The 19,481-nt window shown below is 32.7% G+C and overlaps 1 protein-coding gene across 1 annotated transcript; it reads left to right on the forward strand.

Annotated features, from left to right (window-relative positions):
• The first annotated feature begins 3,725 nt into the window (after positions 1–3,725).
• Positions 3,726–5,852, forward strand: LOC143557784 (putative pentatricopeptide repeat-containing protein At3g23330). Its single transcript, XM_077046778.1, has 2 exons — positions 3,726–4,111; positions 4,412–5,852. Exons 1-2 carry the CDS (start codon positions 3,726–3,728, stop codon positions 5,850–5,852), a joined length of 1,827 nt encoding a protein of 608 aa, XP_076902893.1.
• The last annotated feature ends 13,629 nt before the right edge of the window (positions 5,853–19,481 follow it).

The following is a 19,481-nucleotide window of genomic DNA, read 5'->3' on the forward strand; positions in this document are numbered from 1 at the left end:
ATACACAATGATGAATACATATAACACAATGACCTGAAACGTAAAATACAACGGTGAATGCATATAACACAATGACCTGAAACGTAAAACACAATGGAAACTACATATTACACAATGACATGAACGTAATACACAATGACTAAAACATAATGATAAGTAGTAAGACAGATGAGCACAAAGACACAATGACAAACAAAAAGACAAAATTACGTAATCTTTGTTTTAATTGCTATCTTTAATATGAGTATCAGCTGATAACACAATAATCAAAATCTATAACACAATACATAGAAAAACCCAATTAAAAATCATAATGAACAATCAATAACACAATATAAAAAACCTACTAATTTTTTTTTTATATTTTTTATAATAATATGGTACTCATATTAAAGATAAAAAAACGATTGTTATTATGGTGAAAAATTTTTAAAAAAAATAATGTTGCATGAAAAAGTTATGGAGGTTTTAAAATGGTGGGGGAATTGACATGTCTCTTGCATGTGAAAAGAAAAAGTCAACAAAAGTGGGTTATTACCTTTATGCCATTTTCATCAATTTATTTTCTTAAATTTATTTTCACCATTTAAATCTAAGATCAATGGATTAGATTCCTTCTCACCATTCTTATTTTGTTATCCTTTGTATTTTAACTTTCCAATAGATGTAATAATTGAAGCGTGTTAAAAATAAGGTTTATTAAAATTAAAAATGACTTTATTTTTATAAAGATTAAAAGATCTTTATCTATAAACCGAGTAAAAGTTCTTTTAAACTAATTAAAGACTATATATAATGCAAAAATAACGAAGAAATCTAAAGTTAAAATCGATCCTTAAAAACAAGTTGTATATAAACAAAAGATTTTATAATAATACTATATTTTATATAAGAAATTTTACACTTACACATCCATATTGCAAAAAAAAAAAAAAAAACTAAAAGTTACACAAGTAAACATCCTTTGAAAATCAAAGTATAAAACCAAAATGAATGGTTAATCTAAGTGCATTCTTACTAGAAACTACTAGAAAATATACCTTTAATGACAAGCTAAGAATGACACACATTGATTTTATGACGCGTAAAAAAAAGCACGAGTCATAAAAAATATCAAATTTTTATAAAATCTTAAAAAATAATGACACGTATTTTTGTGTGTAATCTTTTTAATGTGAAAAAAAAAACACGGGATACAGTTAATTGTTTGTCATCATTATAAAGAAATAATGACTTTTTTTTTGTTAATAGTGAACTATTTTGTTCATGCATCTTAAATTCATATAAGTTTAAAGTTTGATTCCAAGTCAAATGTACATATTTCATATGCTTTATCTTTCGTATATGATTGTTTTCTATTATAAGTGGATGTTTGTGTTAAAAAATACATCATTGAGATAACGTATTATCAATTCGTATTATTATTTCACATTTGTATATTGTGATTTATGAATCTGATTTCCGTATGCATATATAAGGTTAGGTTTAAATAAGAAGTTTGATTTTCCTAAGAAGGCTAGGAAGGAGGGTATTTTAGCCTTAATACATTAATATCAAAACCCACTTAATTTAATCTCAAAACCCACTTAACTTAATTTCAAAAACCCACTTACATCTTCACTCATCTCCTACAACCACCACCACTCCAACGCCCACCGCCACCACAATCGTCACCCACCGCCACCACTTTGCCGGAAAAGTTCACCGCAAAAGTCGTCGGAAAGCAATTCCCGAGAAATTTCGCCGAAAAAATGGCTGAAAAATTCACCGAAAAATCGTCGAAAAAAAGTCACCGGAAAGCGGCCGCCGATAGAAACACAATGGAAAACACTATGAAAAACACAACTTAAAAACACAATGGAAAAAAACACTATGAAAAAAAAACATAATGATAAAAACACAATAAAAAAACAAAATTGTATGACACAATGGAAAAAAGTACTATGAGAAAAAAAATACAATGATAAATACAATTGTATAACACAATTTTGGTAAAACACAATACGTAGAAAACCCACTATTTTTTTTTAACTTTTATTTAACAATATGGTACTCATATAAAAGATAAAAAGACACTCGTTATTATGGTTAATTTGTTTTTCGATAAAAACGTCGTAAAAAAAAGTTATGGACGTTTTAAAATGATGGAGGAATTTGGCATGTGTCTTGTATGTGGAGAGAGAAAGTCAACAAATGTGTTATTTTTTTTATACCATTTCCCTTATGTTCACACTTGATTTCCCCCTAACTAATCTCAACCTTCCATGTTCAAAATCAATGGACAATATTACTTCATATCCTTCCTACAAAAACTATACTTCCTATTATAACCTAACCCAGCATGTATATGTGCTTATTTGAATTTTGAATGGCTAAAAAGATGAACAAATTCTGTTGCAACTTGCAAGCTTTAGAACCCGTTAACAGATATCACTTGCAGTAAATTTTAATCGGTAAACGAAAGAGACAAAATTGTGATCTGATCTGCTTTTCCCTTTTCATTCAAGTGGCCTGTTATCACTTTAACCCGAAAGCTTACTTATATAAAAAGATGAACGTTGCATATGCTTATAGCGTAGATTTATTTACGTCTTAGTTCAGATATTGTTGCTTCATTACCATGATCAGATATGGAATTGACTCGTAGTCAATTATAAATAGATGACTTGCAGCTAATTGACTCTAATTACACTTATTGACTAGTTAATTATATATTGGAATGTCTTATTAACTTGTTTATAAATTTTTTCTTAGGTTGGGGGACGGAAAGATGAATACACAAACATTGATATTGATGGAATTCATGAAGAATACTTGACTTTCGTTGCAGCCTTCATTTTCTGGTGATTTTTTTTTGTATAGACATTAATGAAATATTGTTTGCCTTGAAATGTATGGTGTATGGTAGGATTTTATGAAATATTGTATGAAATGGATTGTTGTATGCATTTTATTTTGTATTATGAGGCATTTATAGTTTTTATTATGTGAAAATCAGTAATTCGACAAAAAAATGTTTTTTAAAACATTTAAAACTATGGCACGCAAATGCTTGTCAAAAACTCGTGCCAAAAATGCATGTAAAAATGTGTCATGAATGTGTCCCACGCAAAAGCGCGTCATCTTCGTTTATGACAGAAACTTCCTTGACGCGCTTTTTCATGTCATCTACCCCTTTATGACATGCGTTATTAATGGTCTATTTTCTACCAGTGAGAAAAGCTAAAAAAGTCTTTTTCTTATGTCACCTCAACGCTACGTAGACACCTGGTTCCCCCTCCCCCTATTTTATGTGTAGTGAATGATGATTGAAGCTAGGGGTGTAAACGAGCCGAGCTGAGCCTGAGCTCGACTAGGCTCGAGCTCTTTTTATAAAGCTCGAACTTGGATCGTGAGTTGTTTTCTCAATCTTAAGCTCAACCTTTACTTTTTATTAATTAAATTTTATACGTTTTTAATTATTTTTATATATTTTTAAGAAAACCTTAAATAAGCCTAAGTCTGGATCGACCTCGTCTAGTGCCTTAAATAAGCCAAAGCTCAGCTCGAGTTAAACTATGCACTTTGAAATTAATACATATAAAGTCCAAAAAAAGCTAAAACTTCAAAATACACTCGTCAAGTCTCGACGAGCCTAAACGATCTTCCGGGTAAAAGCTCAAGCTCGGCCTTGATAACTACACCAACTTTATTTGTGGCTCGGGTTCGATAACCCGGATAACTAAATGGAATTACAAGCCAAACAACTCCATGCTCAAATCATCAAAACACTCCCCTACGCATCTTCACTGGAAGCTTGGAAATCAATCATCAAATGCTACTCATCCAACGATTGTTTCTTCCAATCTTTAAAATGTTTCGTCAGAATGCGAGCCATGGGGATACACCCAGACCACAATGTCTTCCCATCTGTATTAAAAGCTTGCACCCATTTGCTGTGTTTCAAGTTTGGGGAAGCTGTTCATGGCTCTGTGATTCGGGTCGGGTTGGATTTTGATGTTTTTGTTGGAAATGCGTTGCTGAATATGTATTCGAAGTTGCAGGGGGGTGGTGCACGCCAGGTGTTTGATAAAAGTCCTGAGAGAAAATTATATAATAATAATAATAATAACAACAACTGTTATGAATCATGCCCCAAAGTTAGTTGGATCCGTCAAAAGCCGAGTGCTTTGAATGAAATGAGTGATCGAGATCGAAGGAATGCGCAGAGGTTTAGTGCACTCCAGGTGTTTGATGAAAGTCCTGAGAGAAAATTACATAATAATGTTATTACTAATGATAATAATGGCTATAAATCATGCCCAGAAGTTAGTCAGAAGTATCGAAATCCGAGTGCTTTGAATCAAATGAGTGATCGAGATCGAAGAATTGTGCAGACGGGTAGTGACCTCCAGGTGTTCGATGAAAGTCTTGAGAGAATATTAAATCATAATAATGATGACATTTATGAAGCATACAACAAAATTAATCAAAATTTTCGAATTCCGGGTGCTTTGAATGAAATGAGTAAGAATCAAGATCAAAGAAATGTGCAGATGCGAAGTGTGATAAAAGTTTTCGAAACAATGCCGGAGAAAGATGTGGTTTCTTATAACACGGTTATTTTGGGATATGCGCAAAACAATATGTACAACGAAGCTATGGTGATGATTAGGGAGATGTGTAATTACGCTAAATTGAAGCCCGATGCATTTACGTTATCAAATGTTCTTCCAGTTGTTGCAGAACATATGGATGTTTGGAAGGGAAAAGAGATCCATGGGTATGGAATAAGACACGGGTTTGAAAGAAACGGATTCATTACAAGCGGATTGACCGACGTGTATGCAAAGTGCAAAATGGTGGAACATTCGTATTGGTTATTTTGTTCATTACTTGAAAAGGATTGTGTTTCCTGGTGCTCTATGATTGCAGCATGTGTGCAAAATGGCTTATTTGATGAGGGATTAAGATTGTTTAGGCGAATGTTGAGTGATAATATTAAACCAAACCCAGTTTCATGTTCCACCATTATTCCTGCTTGTGCACACTTAACCAGTTTACCGTTAGGACAACAACTTCACGGGTACATAATTAGGCGTTGTTTTGATGATAATATGTTTATATCAAGCTCGCTTGTTAACATGTATGCCAAATGTGGCAACATTAAACTTGCAAAACGTGTTTTCGATGGCATGAAACGTCATGATTTGGTGTCGTGGATCACCATGATAATGGGATGTGCTTCGCATGGTTATGCTCAAGTTGCAATTTCTTTATTCAAGAAAATGGAGATGGAAGATTTTATACCAAATTCTGTGGCTTTTGTGGCGGTTTTGACTGCTTGTAGTCATGCTGGAATGGTCAATGAAGGTTTGACTTTTTTTAACAAAATGGTCAATGATTATGAAATAGTACCTGACTTTGAGCATTATGCTTGTGTGGCGGATCTTTTGGGCCGGGCTGGGAGATTGGAGGACGCTTTTGGGCTCATATGTAGTACGCCAGAAAATAAGACAGTTAGTGTTTGGTTACCGTTGCTAGCTGCTTGTAGGGTCCACAAGAACGTTGAATTAGCCGAAAAGGTTGTTATGCATATATGTGAGTTTGATAGCGAAAATGTTGGTGCGTATGTTCTGTTATCGAATATATATTCTTCTGTGGGAAGATATAAAGATGCAGCGAATGTGAGACGTATGCTAAGTAAGAATATGAATAAAAAGGATCCCGCTTGTAGTTGGATCAGAATCGGGGACAAAATTCATGCGTTTATTGCTGGAGATGAATCGCACTCGAGTTATAATGGTATCGTCAATGTATTGAATATTTTTTTTGGACAGATTGAAAAAGAAGTTTATGTTGCAGATAGTTAATGAATTGGATACAGGTTTATACCTTATAACATGTCTTTGTATTCCTATCATTTGTATTCCTTTATTTGTTTTATAGTTCAACTTAAGTTGGTAAAGGAGTGAGGGTGTTGATAAAATGTAAAGTTATTTTTAAAACATAAAAAAATGCTTACAATGGTATTAATATTATATTTAATCAAATACAAGTTATAAACATAGAGGGGGAGGAGGGGCAGAGGTAAACCCAAATTGACTTTTGATGAGAGGATTAGACGTGTTGCTAGACTTGCACATCTCTGAGGACATGGTTGAGGATAAAAGTTCCTGAAGACGTAGAATTAAGGTTAATGACCTTTAGAAGGAGGTGCAATTTCTTGTTATAACCTTTATTATTATTATGGTTGTTGTTATTATTATTTTCTATTTATTATTATTTGCTTAATTTTACCTTGGTTTTGTTTTAGTTTATCTATAATGAAATGTTGATTGAAACTTATTAATATCATATTGTTTTAGTTTATTATATAGATATATATATATATATTCTGTATATTTATTTACTTTTGAGTTGGGGGTCTCGTTAGAAGCAACCTCTCTATCTTTAGGGCTAGAGGTAAGATGTGTCTGCATCTCACCCTTTCCAGACCCTACTTACTGATAGCTTAGGCTATCTGTGAAAAATACTGAGTATGATTGATTAATATATATATACAAGTTATAAACATAAAATTGTGAGTTTTCAAGTGATAAAAAAACTTGTGTATTTCAAAATTTAACAGTTTTTTATAATGGTTTGATCACACAAAAGTTGTCTCATGTAACCCATAATGCATAGTCGTAATATGCATAAAAGTACATCAACACATGTTTTATATTGATCGAAAACCGTAAAAAACAAAGTGCCAATACTGATCGGATAATACCGACATTGTTACCTACATAGTTCGGTTGGTTTCGGTTAGTCACGGTATGTCATTATAGTTTACGATACTAAAAATGCTTTATTTCGAATGCATCTTTGTTTTAATAAAATTTATATCGGAATGTTGAGAAAAAAGCTAATCATAACTGTATGTTTTTTTTTAAGATAACGAACACACGTATTTAGAGAACAAACAATTATTAAAACATAAATAAATTAAAAGCATGACGTTGTTCAGTCAGAATCGGTTCGACTAATGTCAGAGACTCACGGTAACGACACGGTACCAGCAATCGGTGTACTTTACACTATTAAAAGAAGCTTTATTCCGAATACAACATCGTTTTTATTAAAATTTATATCATAATTTTGAGGAGTAAAAAAGTAATTGAAATCATGTATTTATACAAACATATAGCCAGCCACTTGCCATTATGCAAACACATACCACTTGGCATTGTAAATGCATTGACACGTGGAGTCATTATGCAAGCATATAGCCAGCCACTTGGCATAAGATGATAATAAATACATGGTCAAAATATCTTTAGTTACATCGGCAATATACATGCAATAACATTTCTTTTTCTAATTAGAATGCTTATTAAGAGCCTGCTCATTCTATTCATCATATTTTACGAGGGAGATTTTATGAAGCTAAGGAATAGTTTAGGGTGTTCTGAACGAAAGATAGAGAAAATGCAGTTATTGTTCTATAGATTTGAAAAGTTCTTGATGCATCCTGTAAATTTTTTAATATTTTTTAAAATTATTGTGAGTGAAGAAGAGAGAAAAATATAATAATAAATGTATAAAAAAATATTATTTAATTAAAAATGAAAGAAAAATTTAATGATTTTTTTTGTAAATTTTGGATTTAGAGATAAGGGAAGGAATGAGAATGTTCTAATAACCCGTTTTAAAATAGCATGTTTATATATAAAACAAGTTAAAAGATTATAAATCAAGTTAAGAGACTTTCTTTTTCCCTTTTTCTTTTTTTCTTTTTGAAAGATCAAATAAATATATCAAACCTAAATGGGAACTCGAAAACCATGTACAAATAAACACAAAATAAAAAACCGGGGGGGGGGGGGGAGGGGGTAGATGAACACAAACAAACAGAAGAACCAATCACAAAAAAAAATTAACAAAATTAAACTTATACCAACTCTTTCAATCTACATCTCATATTTTGTTTCCATTTTCACCCAAAACAGGTTAAAATGGCAAATTATTTTTTAAAACCGACAACATATTTTCTATTTAAACTACAAATAGCAACTATATTCCAATAATTTGCTACAATATTACACTTGATTTTCAACAGTCAACACCATTTTGGCTTTTGATGTGGATTATAAAATCCAAATATACAAATATAATGTATTGTGAGTTGCGAGTTGGCTCAAGCTTTGTTTGAGTCAAGCTTGAACATAAATTTTGTCTTGTTAAAAGTCAATCCGAGCTAAACATACTCATTTAATTTCGAGATCAAGTTTCAAGTCCATAAATCTTGTATACCTATTATAAATAGGTTAAAATAAAAGAATTTAGTATCTTTTTCCCTTGAATTTCAATTATATATATATATATATATATATATATATATATATAACAATCAGAAAGTTTGGTGCCGCTGGATCTTGATTGGTCCGCATGGCACCAACCCCGTTTAGCCACTTTATTTTTTATCTTTTTTCTTTTCTTTAATGTTAAATCATTGCAGCCTACGATTTAAAGTTGGTATCGTTGATAACAACCGGATTCTATGATAATGATTTAGTGCTGACGTCGTAGATACCTACCAAATACGTGTTGGTTCCCCACTGCAAAGCGCTACCATCTGAATTCGCGCCAACTCACAACAGCAACAACAACATGCGTTTTCTTGTTTTTTTTTGTTCACCGTAGCTTTCTTTTTTTTTTAATTTGTTATATCTAGGTGTGATAAAGTTATTTTTTTCTTTACTTTCGGTGTCGTAATTTGATACCAGCCAAATTCGCGTCATTTTGCTACCATAACACACAATTTTTGTTATGTTAATTTGTTGTTTTTGAGCGTTAATAAACTTTTTTTTGGTTTATTTTCGATGTCGTAATCTAGTGCCAACCAAATTCAACTCGACTCGCAACCGTGTTGCATGGGTTGATATGCTATATGATTGGCAATAATATCAGCCCAGCGCAACCGGCCAGGTGTGCACCTAGTATGTATGTGTGTGTGTATATATATATGACACATAGTTTGAGGCCGCGAGACCTTTGATTGGTCCATGTGGCCCAATCATATGTTGACGTCTTATGTTTTTTTTATTTTATTATATTTATATTTATTTTATTTTTATGCCTTGTTAATACATATTTACGATTTAGTACCGGTACTGTCGATAACAACAAAATTCTATGTTTATGACTTGGTGCCAAGACAGTCAATACCAACCAAATTATTGTCGGTTCGACACCGCAAAACACTTTTTTTTTGTTACCGTCTAATTTGTGTTGGTTTGCCGCCGCAACACATGTTTTTTTAATATATAATTTGTTGTATGCGGGTGTTGATGATTTATGTTTATTTTTATTTTGTTATAATGGCGTAACCCAATATCGACTGAATTTGCATCGACGTTGCAATGTGCGGATTTTTTTTGTTGCCGCCGATAGCAACCAAATTCGCGCTGATTCACCGCCGCAACGCTCGATTTTTTTGTTTGTTTGTTTGTTTGTTTGTTTTAAGTATGTTAATTTGTTGTGTTTGGGTGTTGATGAATTTATTTTTTCGTTTAATTCTGGCACTGTGACCCGATGCATTCTGTCGCCACACGGGGTTTCATTTGCTTTATTACAAGTTAAACATAGATACAAATCTAGCCCCACGCAACACACATATTAACCGTACCTAGTTATATCAATGGATCTTTTGTCCCATAAGAAAGAATAATATATAAATATTAAAAGAAATTAAATTATACTTAAGTCCAGCATATATTAAAAGTTTTTCATAATGATTATTCATTAATCAACTTAAATTACATAGGATAAATGTAATAACTAGTTACATGTTCTAGGATCTGGGATTGGTACTCTACAAGCTCGTGAAACTTTTTTAGCGCCTGGCATTTGGAGATATTTTCGAAATGCCGGGTCCTTCACATAGCCACAAAGGCATGGCTTTTGCGCATTGAGCTCTTGGCAACATGGCGAACTTGGCGGTGGTGCTCGGTCACCGACTATAAACGGTAGGCACGGTGCCAGTTTCGCCGCGCTGCAATCTACCGCCATAGTAAGGTTCACATGCATCATAAGATTTGTCATAAATGCGATCACCATCGCCCAAAGAAAACTATAAACCTTCATTTTCAAAACAAGAAAATATTGACGAGAGGAAATGGTAATTTTATGATGTTTGTTATTGTATGAAATGAACAAGTTTTTCAGTGGTATTTATAGACAGTGAAAATACAAGCATGTGAGATCTTGACCGTTTATTTTTAAATCAACGGTGATAAAAGAAAATATAATTAATATAAGGGTAGGATGTGGTCTCTACCATCTTACAAATATATTAAAGCAAAACAACATGGACACATGACATCTTTCTAAAGTGTCCATATAGGATAACACATAAGTTATTTTCTAAAATTAAACCCTATTTAAATCTATTAAATTAATAATATGTTACATTTACATTTAAGGTTTTCATTAACTCTTGATTTATTTTACTATTATATAACCTTAAAGTTATCATTTCATACTATTAAATTATTAATACGGGAAAACCATATATGTTGTGTATAATGAGATATTTGAAAATTTATGAACAATTTTTGTATTTAATATTTTTTTCAAATTTATATAAAATATAATATTTAATTTCATATATGACAAATTGTTATGCATTTCTAAATTATAACACGTATATAAACATCTTTTTTATTGATGTTATATTCTTTATTCAGCCCGTGTATTACACAGGATACCAACCTAGTACCTAATATTGCCGTACCTGGGCAATTGGCATAATGACAGAGCCTTATCTCTATTAGACATGGAGTTAATATAGAAATATGGTGTGGTTTAGCAATAGAGTAAATTGTTAAAAAAATAATAATAAACATAACTAACACCCTATTTTTTTCATGTCAAGATCATATCTTTTACCCCATTACATTCATAATTCATCTGTAAACCAATGGTGGGGCCATATGCCGCATCCATCTTGTAGCTACCTTACTTTTAAATTAACTTAGAATGACAACGGACACAATTTCTAACTTTTAGTTTAAATTAGATCATTTTTAATAAATACGGGACTTGAACCCTTGTTATTTTGAAAGATAAAGTCTTATCAAACACCCAGTTATCAATGGGCCAATGGCCATTTAATGGCTATTTTTGAACAAAAGAAATGTAAACTCATTAAAGAAATTTAAATTATATTTCACAAAAAAACAAAAATTACATAAATAAAAATAACGTTTAACAAAAATTAGGATGATATTTACTTATTCTCCATGTGCCATATGGGTAAACAATGTATCATCTATCAAAGGGTATTGGTCTTCAGACATATTTAAAAGTTCGTCTTCGCTCGCATCAACTTTTGTTCGAGTGCCAAGTAACAAGGTTGTTTTAGTTGGCATTAATCCTCATAAATTTCAGTCTCAAATCTCTCCGGCCACTTCAAGTTAAACTTAGGTTGCTGTCACATCTCAAGTTTTAGAAACCGAATAAATTATAAAAACATACCAATAAGTTATAAATGGTATTGTTCGTTATTATATAATTATATAGTTTTTTATGACTTTAAATAAATGATTCTATTTTCATAAAGATTTTACACAAATACTAAATTTTAAAAGTAAATATTCCTTAGTTATATTAATATTGGAAAAAAATATATAATTATAATAGAGGGGCAGACAAGCGTATAACAAACTGTGCTGCCAGCCTGCCACCCTCTTTCGAATGATAGAACTGATTCTATTGAAAAATGAAAACACAAACATCCTTAATATAATAAATAAAAATGATGATTGTGTCACTTGAAATATAAATAAAACATATAAATAAACCGTCCTTGTGTCACTTGACACCTCTTTTGTTAATCAATGTTTATATAATAAAGGTTTAAAGGAAAACCCACATTGCTCTAGCAAGAAAGTAAAGAGGAAACCAATGGTTATAAAATGCAGTACAACAAACATATCTTTCGGTAGTGCATGAGTGTCAAGCTACTTAGTTTTAAAAATATTTATTATATTATACTGACTGGTTTTTTTCGGTTCTTTTTGCCGGCTCAAAGCAGTTTTTATTGTTTGTGAATAATCATCCAGTTTTTATTTTTTGGTTTGTTTGCCTATAATTGGGTTGGGTTGATGACTTTGGTGGTTCCTAGTTGGATCGTCTGGTCCGGTCTGGTTTTTAAAACATTGCTGTTATCTCAAATGGGTAAAATAGATTGATTTTTGTATAAATTTTGGATGAATATATTGCATATGCGAATGTTTTGTTCTTTCTAATAAGCATATTGGTTTTGCTGCTAAACTCCTTAATAATTTTTGAGAATATTTCATAGAATAGTAACCAAGTTTCAAGGGTTTCAATTAGGCCACTCATGCAATTTTTCCTCAAATTGGGTCACTAAATCTTCAAATCAAGTCTCACCGATTTTTTTGTGCGTCAAAAAGAAATGGTGGATAAAACATGGGAGTCGTATATATGTAGTTAAATTTAAATAATTTAAAAAAACGTCAATTATATTAAAATTTAAAAATAAAAAATAAAATTCATGTCGCCACTCAACGTCAACATAAAAAAAAAGATAAAAAGATTTCCTATGTGAAACAAAAAGGAAAAAGGCTAAAAAAACAAGCTAAAACCTTTAATTTAATAAAATATGTAAGTTGAGTGACTTAATTGAAACATTTTTTAAAATTGAGTGACCTAATTGGAACACTTTTGAAACTGTGTTACTATTATATGAAATTGCCCATTTTCTAATTTTTGAAGTTATTGTTTACCTGCACACTTGATATATAATATTTAACTTCTTACTTAACCCATTCTAATTCTTGCTACCATCACATCTAACTTTGGGTTACTTTACGATAACCTATGTTAAGCTCCAACGAGAAAAATACCGTAAAACTAAACTGGAACCAAACTGTTAGTAACGGTTCGCTTTGATTCTGTTTTAAACTTTTAACGGTTCAGTTTAAGTTTAACAGATAACTGCTTCTAACAGTTTGGTTTATGGTTTTACCTAAAAACATAACTGTGAACAACCCTAGGCTCTACCTTAATGTCTTTATTAAAATCTACTATACCATCTATAAGTGAAAATATGACTTTATTTAGTATGACATAAGGTGGGTAAAACTTGGTTAGGCTGTTGTCTAAAGTTTTTAATGTCTTCGTAAAACATCTATGCAAAATGTGTTTACAAAAAAAAGTCATAAATATTCAATAATAATCTTTATATTGATAATATGAATTACGAAGTATAACATGCCTGACTCGTTTCATATTTTTGTTTAGCGTAACTTGAATCAATCTGTTTAAAAGTACATAGTTCGAAAAAGTTTAATAAAATCATATTGCTTGATTTTGGTTACATTATTTGCTATTTTTTTTCTTGATATTGGTGTTAAATGTGCTATTTTTACAATCTACTCATAATGTGAATAGCCTAAAGGCAAAGCTCGGAAGAGTCATTCTTCAAAAACTAAAATAAATGAAGAAAAAGAAATCCAAGTGAAAGAATCAATTCTTTGAAGTTTTAGAATTACACAAATGGATATTTACATTTGTTGTGTATGGTTTGATATATTGTATCCGTTGTTAAGAACACGAAGATAAAAATGAAGACATGAAATATATGTAGAGATTGATACGTTAAATTAAAAATATAACTATAAAGGCAAATTGAATTTTAATAATCTCATATTTTTTCAGTTGGCCAATAAAAATTTTACATTAAAAAGGTTTTGCTACTATTCCCACCTTTCGCCATATATTTTCTCATTGGACATTCGTTAAAAAAACTTGCGTTAACTTTCTTCTGAATTTCAAACTGATGTATTAGGGCTTTCGATTAGAAGGAGAATACGAGTTGATTGATGTAAAACTTACCTTGAAACGGTGCTCCAGATGATGAAAATGTGCTTCATTCGGGTGTTTAAACTTTCAATTAACAAAAATCAAGCGATTTAGATCATCATTTCAAAGTAAGTTTTACATCGATCGACTCATATTCTCCTTCCGATCAAAAACCTAAATATTAGTTTGAAATTCCAAAAAAAAAAAAAATTAACGAAGTTAAAATTTTTTAACGAGGTATCAGACCCCAACCTAAGGCGGAAATATCGGGGCGCGAACTGATTGTTCACAGCTCACAAGGTACTATCATACATTATAAAAGATGACAATATCTATTTAATTTATTTATTTCAAAATTCAAAAAAAGTGCACAAGTTTCAAATATAACAAGAATAATTTCAAACTAAATAATGGCGCAAATATTCTTTCCTAAAGTCTTTTTATGCGTTCTTCACCTTAGCTTCGAATCAACTGCTAACCTGCATATGCGTAGAAAATAAAGAGATTTTTCAACAACACATGTTAAGTGAGATGATCACCAGTTTTCATGTGCAATAATATAAATATATATATATATATATATATATATATATATATATATATATATATATATATATATAATAAATGATAAATACGCAAACAAAATAATGTGAGTACTAGTCAATCAAACCATAAGCAAATAATGTGATTGTCGGTTGATCATGCCTCAGGAACACAGGCTATGGCTACTAAGATGGCGTATAATCATAATGACATGCTAGACTTCTGATGGACCTCTCCGAAAGTGATAGAATATACACACTTAAACAAGTAGCAATTAGCATTTAATTAAATTACACACAATAATTATGTTTGCGAGTTTGTGTATATATATATATATGATATAAAAATATAATTTAGATACAAATATGTCCCAAAAACGTTCGAAAACAGTAAAATAAATGGGGAATAATATATCACCTTGATGATTAAGCGATTAAACCGAGAGGTAGAATAAACGAGCAAAGTTAACGTAATAATTTTTCTGATCCAAATAGACCTGATACTCATACAAAATAAAATATATTAAAAACCGAGAACATATCTGCTGGAATCAATCCAAACGGATATCTAGAACTCCGGTTATGAGATTTTCAGTAAATAAGCGAGCCAGTACTGACCAGAATCAACAGCGAGTCAGAAGTCGGGTTTTGGTCAGTAGCCTTAAAATCTCGAGTAAAAATAAAAGTCTTCTGGCCGAAATGACTAGAAGCATGAGAAATTGATTAGTCAAAGTTATTGATTATTTTGCCCTTAACGGGTTTGAGTTAAATTGACTCGTCAATACCCCTCAATCTTAGAAATTGATTGAGGGTTATCGACAAGGTGAGGTATAATGAATAATAATCAGTTGACAACTTACCCGGATAATGCTTGAGTTAACGAGAAATCGAAGTCAAAGATTAGAAAACCGACAAAGTCAAACAGCAGCTTCAAATCTTCGAGTAAATAAGCAAAAATGAAAGAGAAATCTTCAGGTGAAGGGGAGTGGCGGCTGGGATATCAATATTTCAGTAGCTTCTAGTGTTTGGAATGAGGGTTTGCTTATATAGGTGTTTTGGTCAAAAATTGACAAAGGTGATTTTGTAACCAAATTAGTAAATGAGACTCGGTGCTTGCTTGAAATGAACGTAAAAGTGCTAGAACACAGAGATTTGTTGCGAGAAAAAAACCCGCTATCCTTAGGATAACAAGAAAAAACCCCCAGGTGGTGAGAACTATCACCACCAGTTTATTACTAACAAAAATCGGTTACAAGTGGTGGAGCTTCAACTGGATTGTGTTTACAAAGAGCGAGTACTAGTAAGTCTCATGTGATAAGAGTGTGTGAAATATGATCCGAGTAGTGCTCTATTTATACAAGATCACAGCTAACTACCATGCCTATAAATTAAGAAATAGTAGACTAATTCCAATTAGCAGTCAATCCCTTCATTAAGCACGTTTCCTTTTTGAACACGTCCTATTAACTGCTACTCCGGGTCTTCTGCAAATCACCATAAATCTTTTGACCTGGTAAATAAGGAAAGATGGCGAACAATTTGTTAGTTATATAATAGATCTAGGATACCTGTTACCTTGGAGGATACCGTGTCTTGAAGTTATCCTGAACATACTGCTTGCCCAGTATATTGAAAATCCGAGCCCTAACAATTGTCCCCAAATTAACGGCTGTAAAAGGTGGTTAACAGCTGTTGAGTTTTTTAATCTCAAATTCTTCAGATGGAGTGGATAAGCTGCACGTGTCGATCGTTCATAGAAACGTCAAAACCCCTTTGTTTTATATCGGATAAATATTTTAAACCTTCACCTGATCATTATCCAGGTAAATTTCTTTCTCTCTTTGCTCTTCATCTTCAATCACCATGAGTAAAAAACTCAAGCTTTCCGTCATTAAGTCCAGGCTCAGGAGGCTAAGGTTGCTGGGTTGGAGACTCCCTTTTGGGATGTGGTCACTTGGGAGAAGATCGTGGCGGAGAGAATGTGGAAGAGCCGGGTCCGAGTGAAGTGGAGAAAGAAGCTGGTGAGGCTGTCGAGGTGGCGATCAAGGATGCGGCGAAGGCAGCTGGTGATGAGGCGTAACTGGTCAATGAAGTCGGAAAAGACAAGGCCCGAGTCCAGTTTTTTAAGTATGTTTGTTTGTGGTTTGATGTTGGCTTGTAATGGTTTTCAAGACGAAGCCCATGTTATCTTGAATTTTGAACATCTAGCAATGCTTGGGTGGAGGGATCTTCCACTTGTTGAAGAAGAAGCCATTGCATTGTCTTTTTATCTATCTGCACTTAATGTTAGTAATGATATGATTTTGTGGCTTTATCATTGTGTTTTGTATGTCATTTTAGATAATTTATCTGAATATGTTTTAATTAGAACATGTCTTGTGAAATATTTTTAAGTTTTTGAAATAGACTATCTTGAGGATAATATATCCTAAACATATTTCTTAAACTCTTTATACTTTAGAGTAAAATATTCTAAGGATTATATCTAAAAAATATGTTTTTAAGTTCAACCATGCATTGAGATAAAATATTTTAAGGACAATATATCCTTGAATCTAAAGTGTTGACAAATATTTCTAAGAAAAATCAATTTGATATGTTTTTAACATAACACATCCAAAATGGTTTTAAACTTCCTAAAGTAATGTGAAGTATAATATATCTATGAAATAAATTCCCAAAACTTATCATATTAAAAAAATACAATATTTGAGGTTGGTGTATTGTAGAGGACATGTCGTTATTACATTTAGAAAAATACTTTAAGGATAACACATCCAGAAAATATATGTTTAAAACCTTTATAATTGAGATTTGACACAATTGAGCAGAAAGATCATATTTCAAATAAAATGCAAAGGAAAGATCAGGTATAAAAGTGTACCTCCGCAGATGATAATAAATTGACAAACTTACACACGATGTCCCCAATTGCTGGTCTTTTTATTCACCATGCTTTTGAGATTTGCTAAGTTAAAAACAACTTGGTAATATCTCTATACTTAGCGACCTGGACGATTTCCGATCTGTTAAAACAAAGTCATATAATTCTGGCGATAAAGCCCATTTACTGGCGATAGAGCCTGCTTACTGGCGATAAAGTCTGTTTACTGGCGACAAGGCCATTACTTGAGAGACATGAAAATGTCTAAACCTTGGATAAAACTGGGGAAAGTCCCAAACGTGTGGACATGAAAATGCCGAAACTTTAGATAACATGAAAATGTTATAAACCTTTGATAACATGAAAATGTTATAAACCAGATGTGTGACACGTCTGCCACTTATCTTAAGGATTCGGTATATAGCTAACAACAAACGGATTATCAGCTGGTCTGGTCCGCCTGCCTCGAACTATATCCGAATCATTGTGCGCTCCAGGGGGTGTTAGAAAGGTGAAGACCTTTAAACCTTAGAGGATATCAGGGATATCATATTCGTGCGCTCCAGGCGCTCGTTAGAAAGATGAAGACCTTTAAACCTTAGTAGATATTAGGGATATCATATTCGTGTGGGAGGTGATCAACCTTTAACTGTTGTCAAGATAACGTATCCTTAGGATAACTGCAAAACACTAAGCTCTTGATGAGGGGTGGGTGTTAACCTGGCTAACACCCCTCCGATGCTTAAGTCAGTAAACTTAATAAAGAGATAATAGAGTTTAAATATGAAACAATGTAAAAGTAGATCAGGGAACATACCTTTATCCTAAGATGTTGAGGATATGAACATACCAGTTAAGGATACTAACAAAAATATGCTTTAGGATAGCATTCCAAGCCCTTGGTATAGGAACACCCTCCATAGTGATCAATCTGTAGGCCCCTTTGCCTGCTTCTGAATCGATCAAGTAAGGACCTTCCCACTTTGGAGCTAGCTTTCCATCTGCTGGGTTAGTGGTATTCTGGAATGCCTTTCTTAACACCATATCTCCTTCTTGGAATCTTCGAATTCAGATGTTTTTGTTCTAGGACTTGGCGAATCTCTACCGGGATACCGAATATTGTCAGGATATTGCGTTTGATAAATGAGATCACATCCTTCTCTTTAACTTGGAAAAACGCCTCAGCTTCGATCCATTTGGAAAAGTAATCTGTCATGGCAAGCATAAAGACTTTTCCACCAAGAGCCTTGGGAAACTTTCCAACAATATCCATTCCCCATTTCATAAATGGCCACAGGGATATGATAGGATATAATGGTTCAGCTGGTTGATGCAAGATGTTGTTGTGTCTTTGACAAGCATCACACTTCCTGGAGAAATTCATTGCATCCTTCTTCATTGTTGGCCAGTAGTAACCTGTCCTAAGTATCTTGGATACTGGCTCTGCCCCTAGTGTGGTTTCCACAATCACCTTCATGTATGTCTTTGATGACTTCTTGTGCTTCATGGTGTTCCAAGCACCTCAAGTATGGACCTGCAAGTGATTTTCTATACAAAATATCATTTAGGATAATATACTGGGTTACCTTCATGCGGAAAGCTCTAGGATTTTCTCCTTCTGGGATCTCATTATCCTGAAGATATCGCATTATGGGATATCCTCAGGATTTGAAGTCTCTAGGACTCTGTGGTTCTCCTTTGTTGCTAGAGTCAAGACATGCACGATGGGTACTTGATGCCATCCGGTATCTTGAGAGCTGATGCTAAATTTGCTAAGGCATCTGCTTCAGCGTTTTCTTCTCTTGGTACCTGTACTATGTCAAATGTTTTGAAACACATAGCTAATTGCTTAACTATTTCTAAATATTTTTGCTAAGTTTTTTGCGTTTACTGCATAAAAGCCATTAAAATGGTTAGCTAATAATAATGAATCAACATAAACTTGAAGATACCTGACCTTCATATCCTTAGCTAATTGTAAGCCAGCTATTAGGGCCTCATATTTAGCCTCATTATTAGTGGCCTGGAATTCACAAGATATAGATAGAGGTATAATGTCCCCTTGTGGCGATTTTAGCAGGATACCTAGACCTGTTCCTCTTATGTTGGAGGCACCATCAGTATGCAAGGTCCAACTCTCCTTGACCTCCAACTACTGAACTTCTTTTTCTACTTCTACAAGCAGGGGTGGATTTAGCACA

This window comes from Bidens hawaiensis, unplaced genomic scaffold (genome assembly GCF_021521415.1).
Source record: "Bidens hawaiensis isolate Kalapana, Puna unplaced genomic scaffold, B.hawaiensis_p1.1 tig00019187_1, whole genome shotgun sequence".
Lineage (NCBI taxonomy): Eukaryota > Viridiplantae > Streptophyta > Magnoliopsida > Asterales > Asteraceae > Bidens > Bidens hawaiensis.

What these genes read in the sequence shown, in the direction of transcription:
- LOC143557784 (XM_077046778.1), top strand. Translation starts at nt 3,726, where the DNA reads ATGGAATTACAAGCCAAACAACTCCATGCTCAAATCATCAAAACACTC. An exon ending in TATAATAATAATAATAATAA is followed by an intron (nt 4,112 to 4,411) that starts CAACAACTGTTA and finishes CGATGAAAGTCT; the next exon opens with TGAGAGAATATTAAATCATA.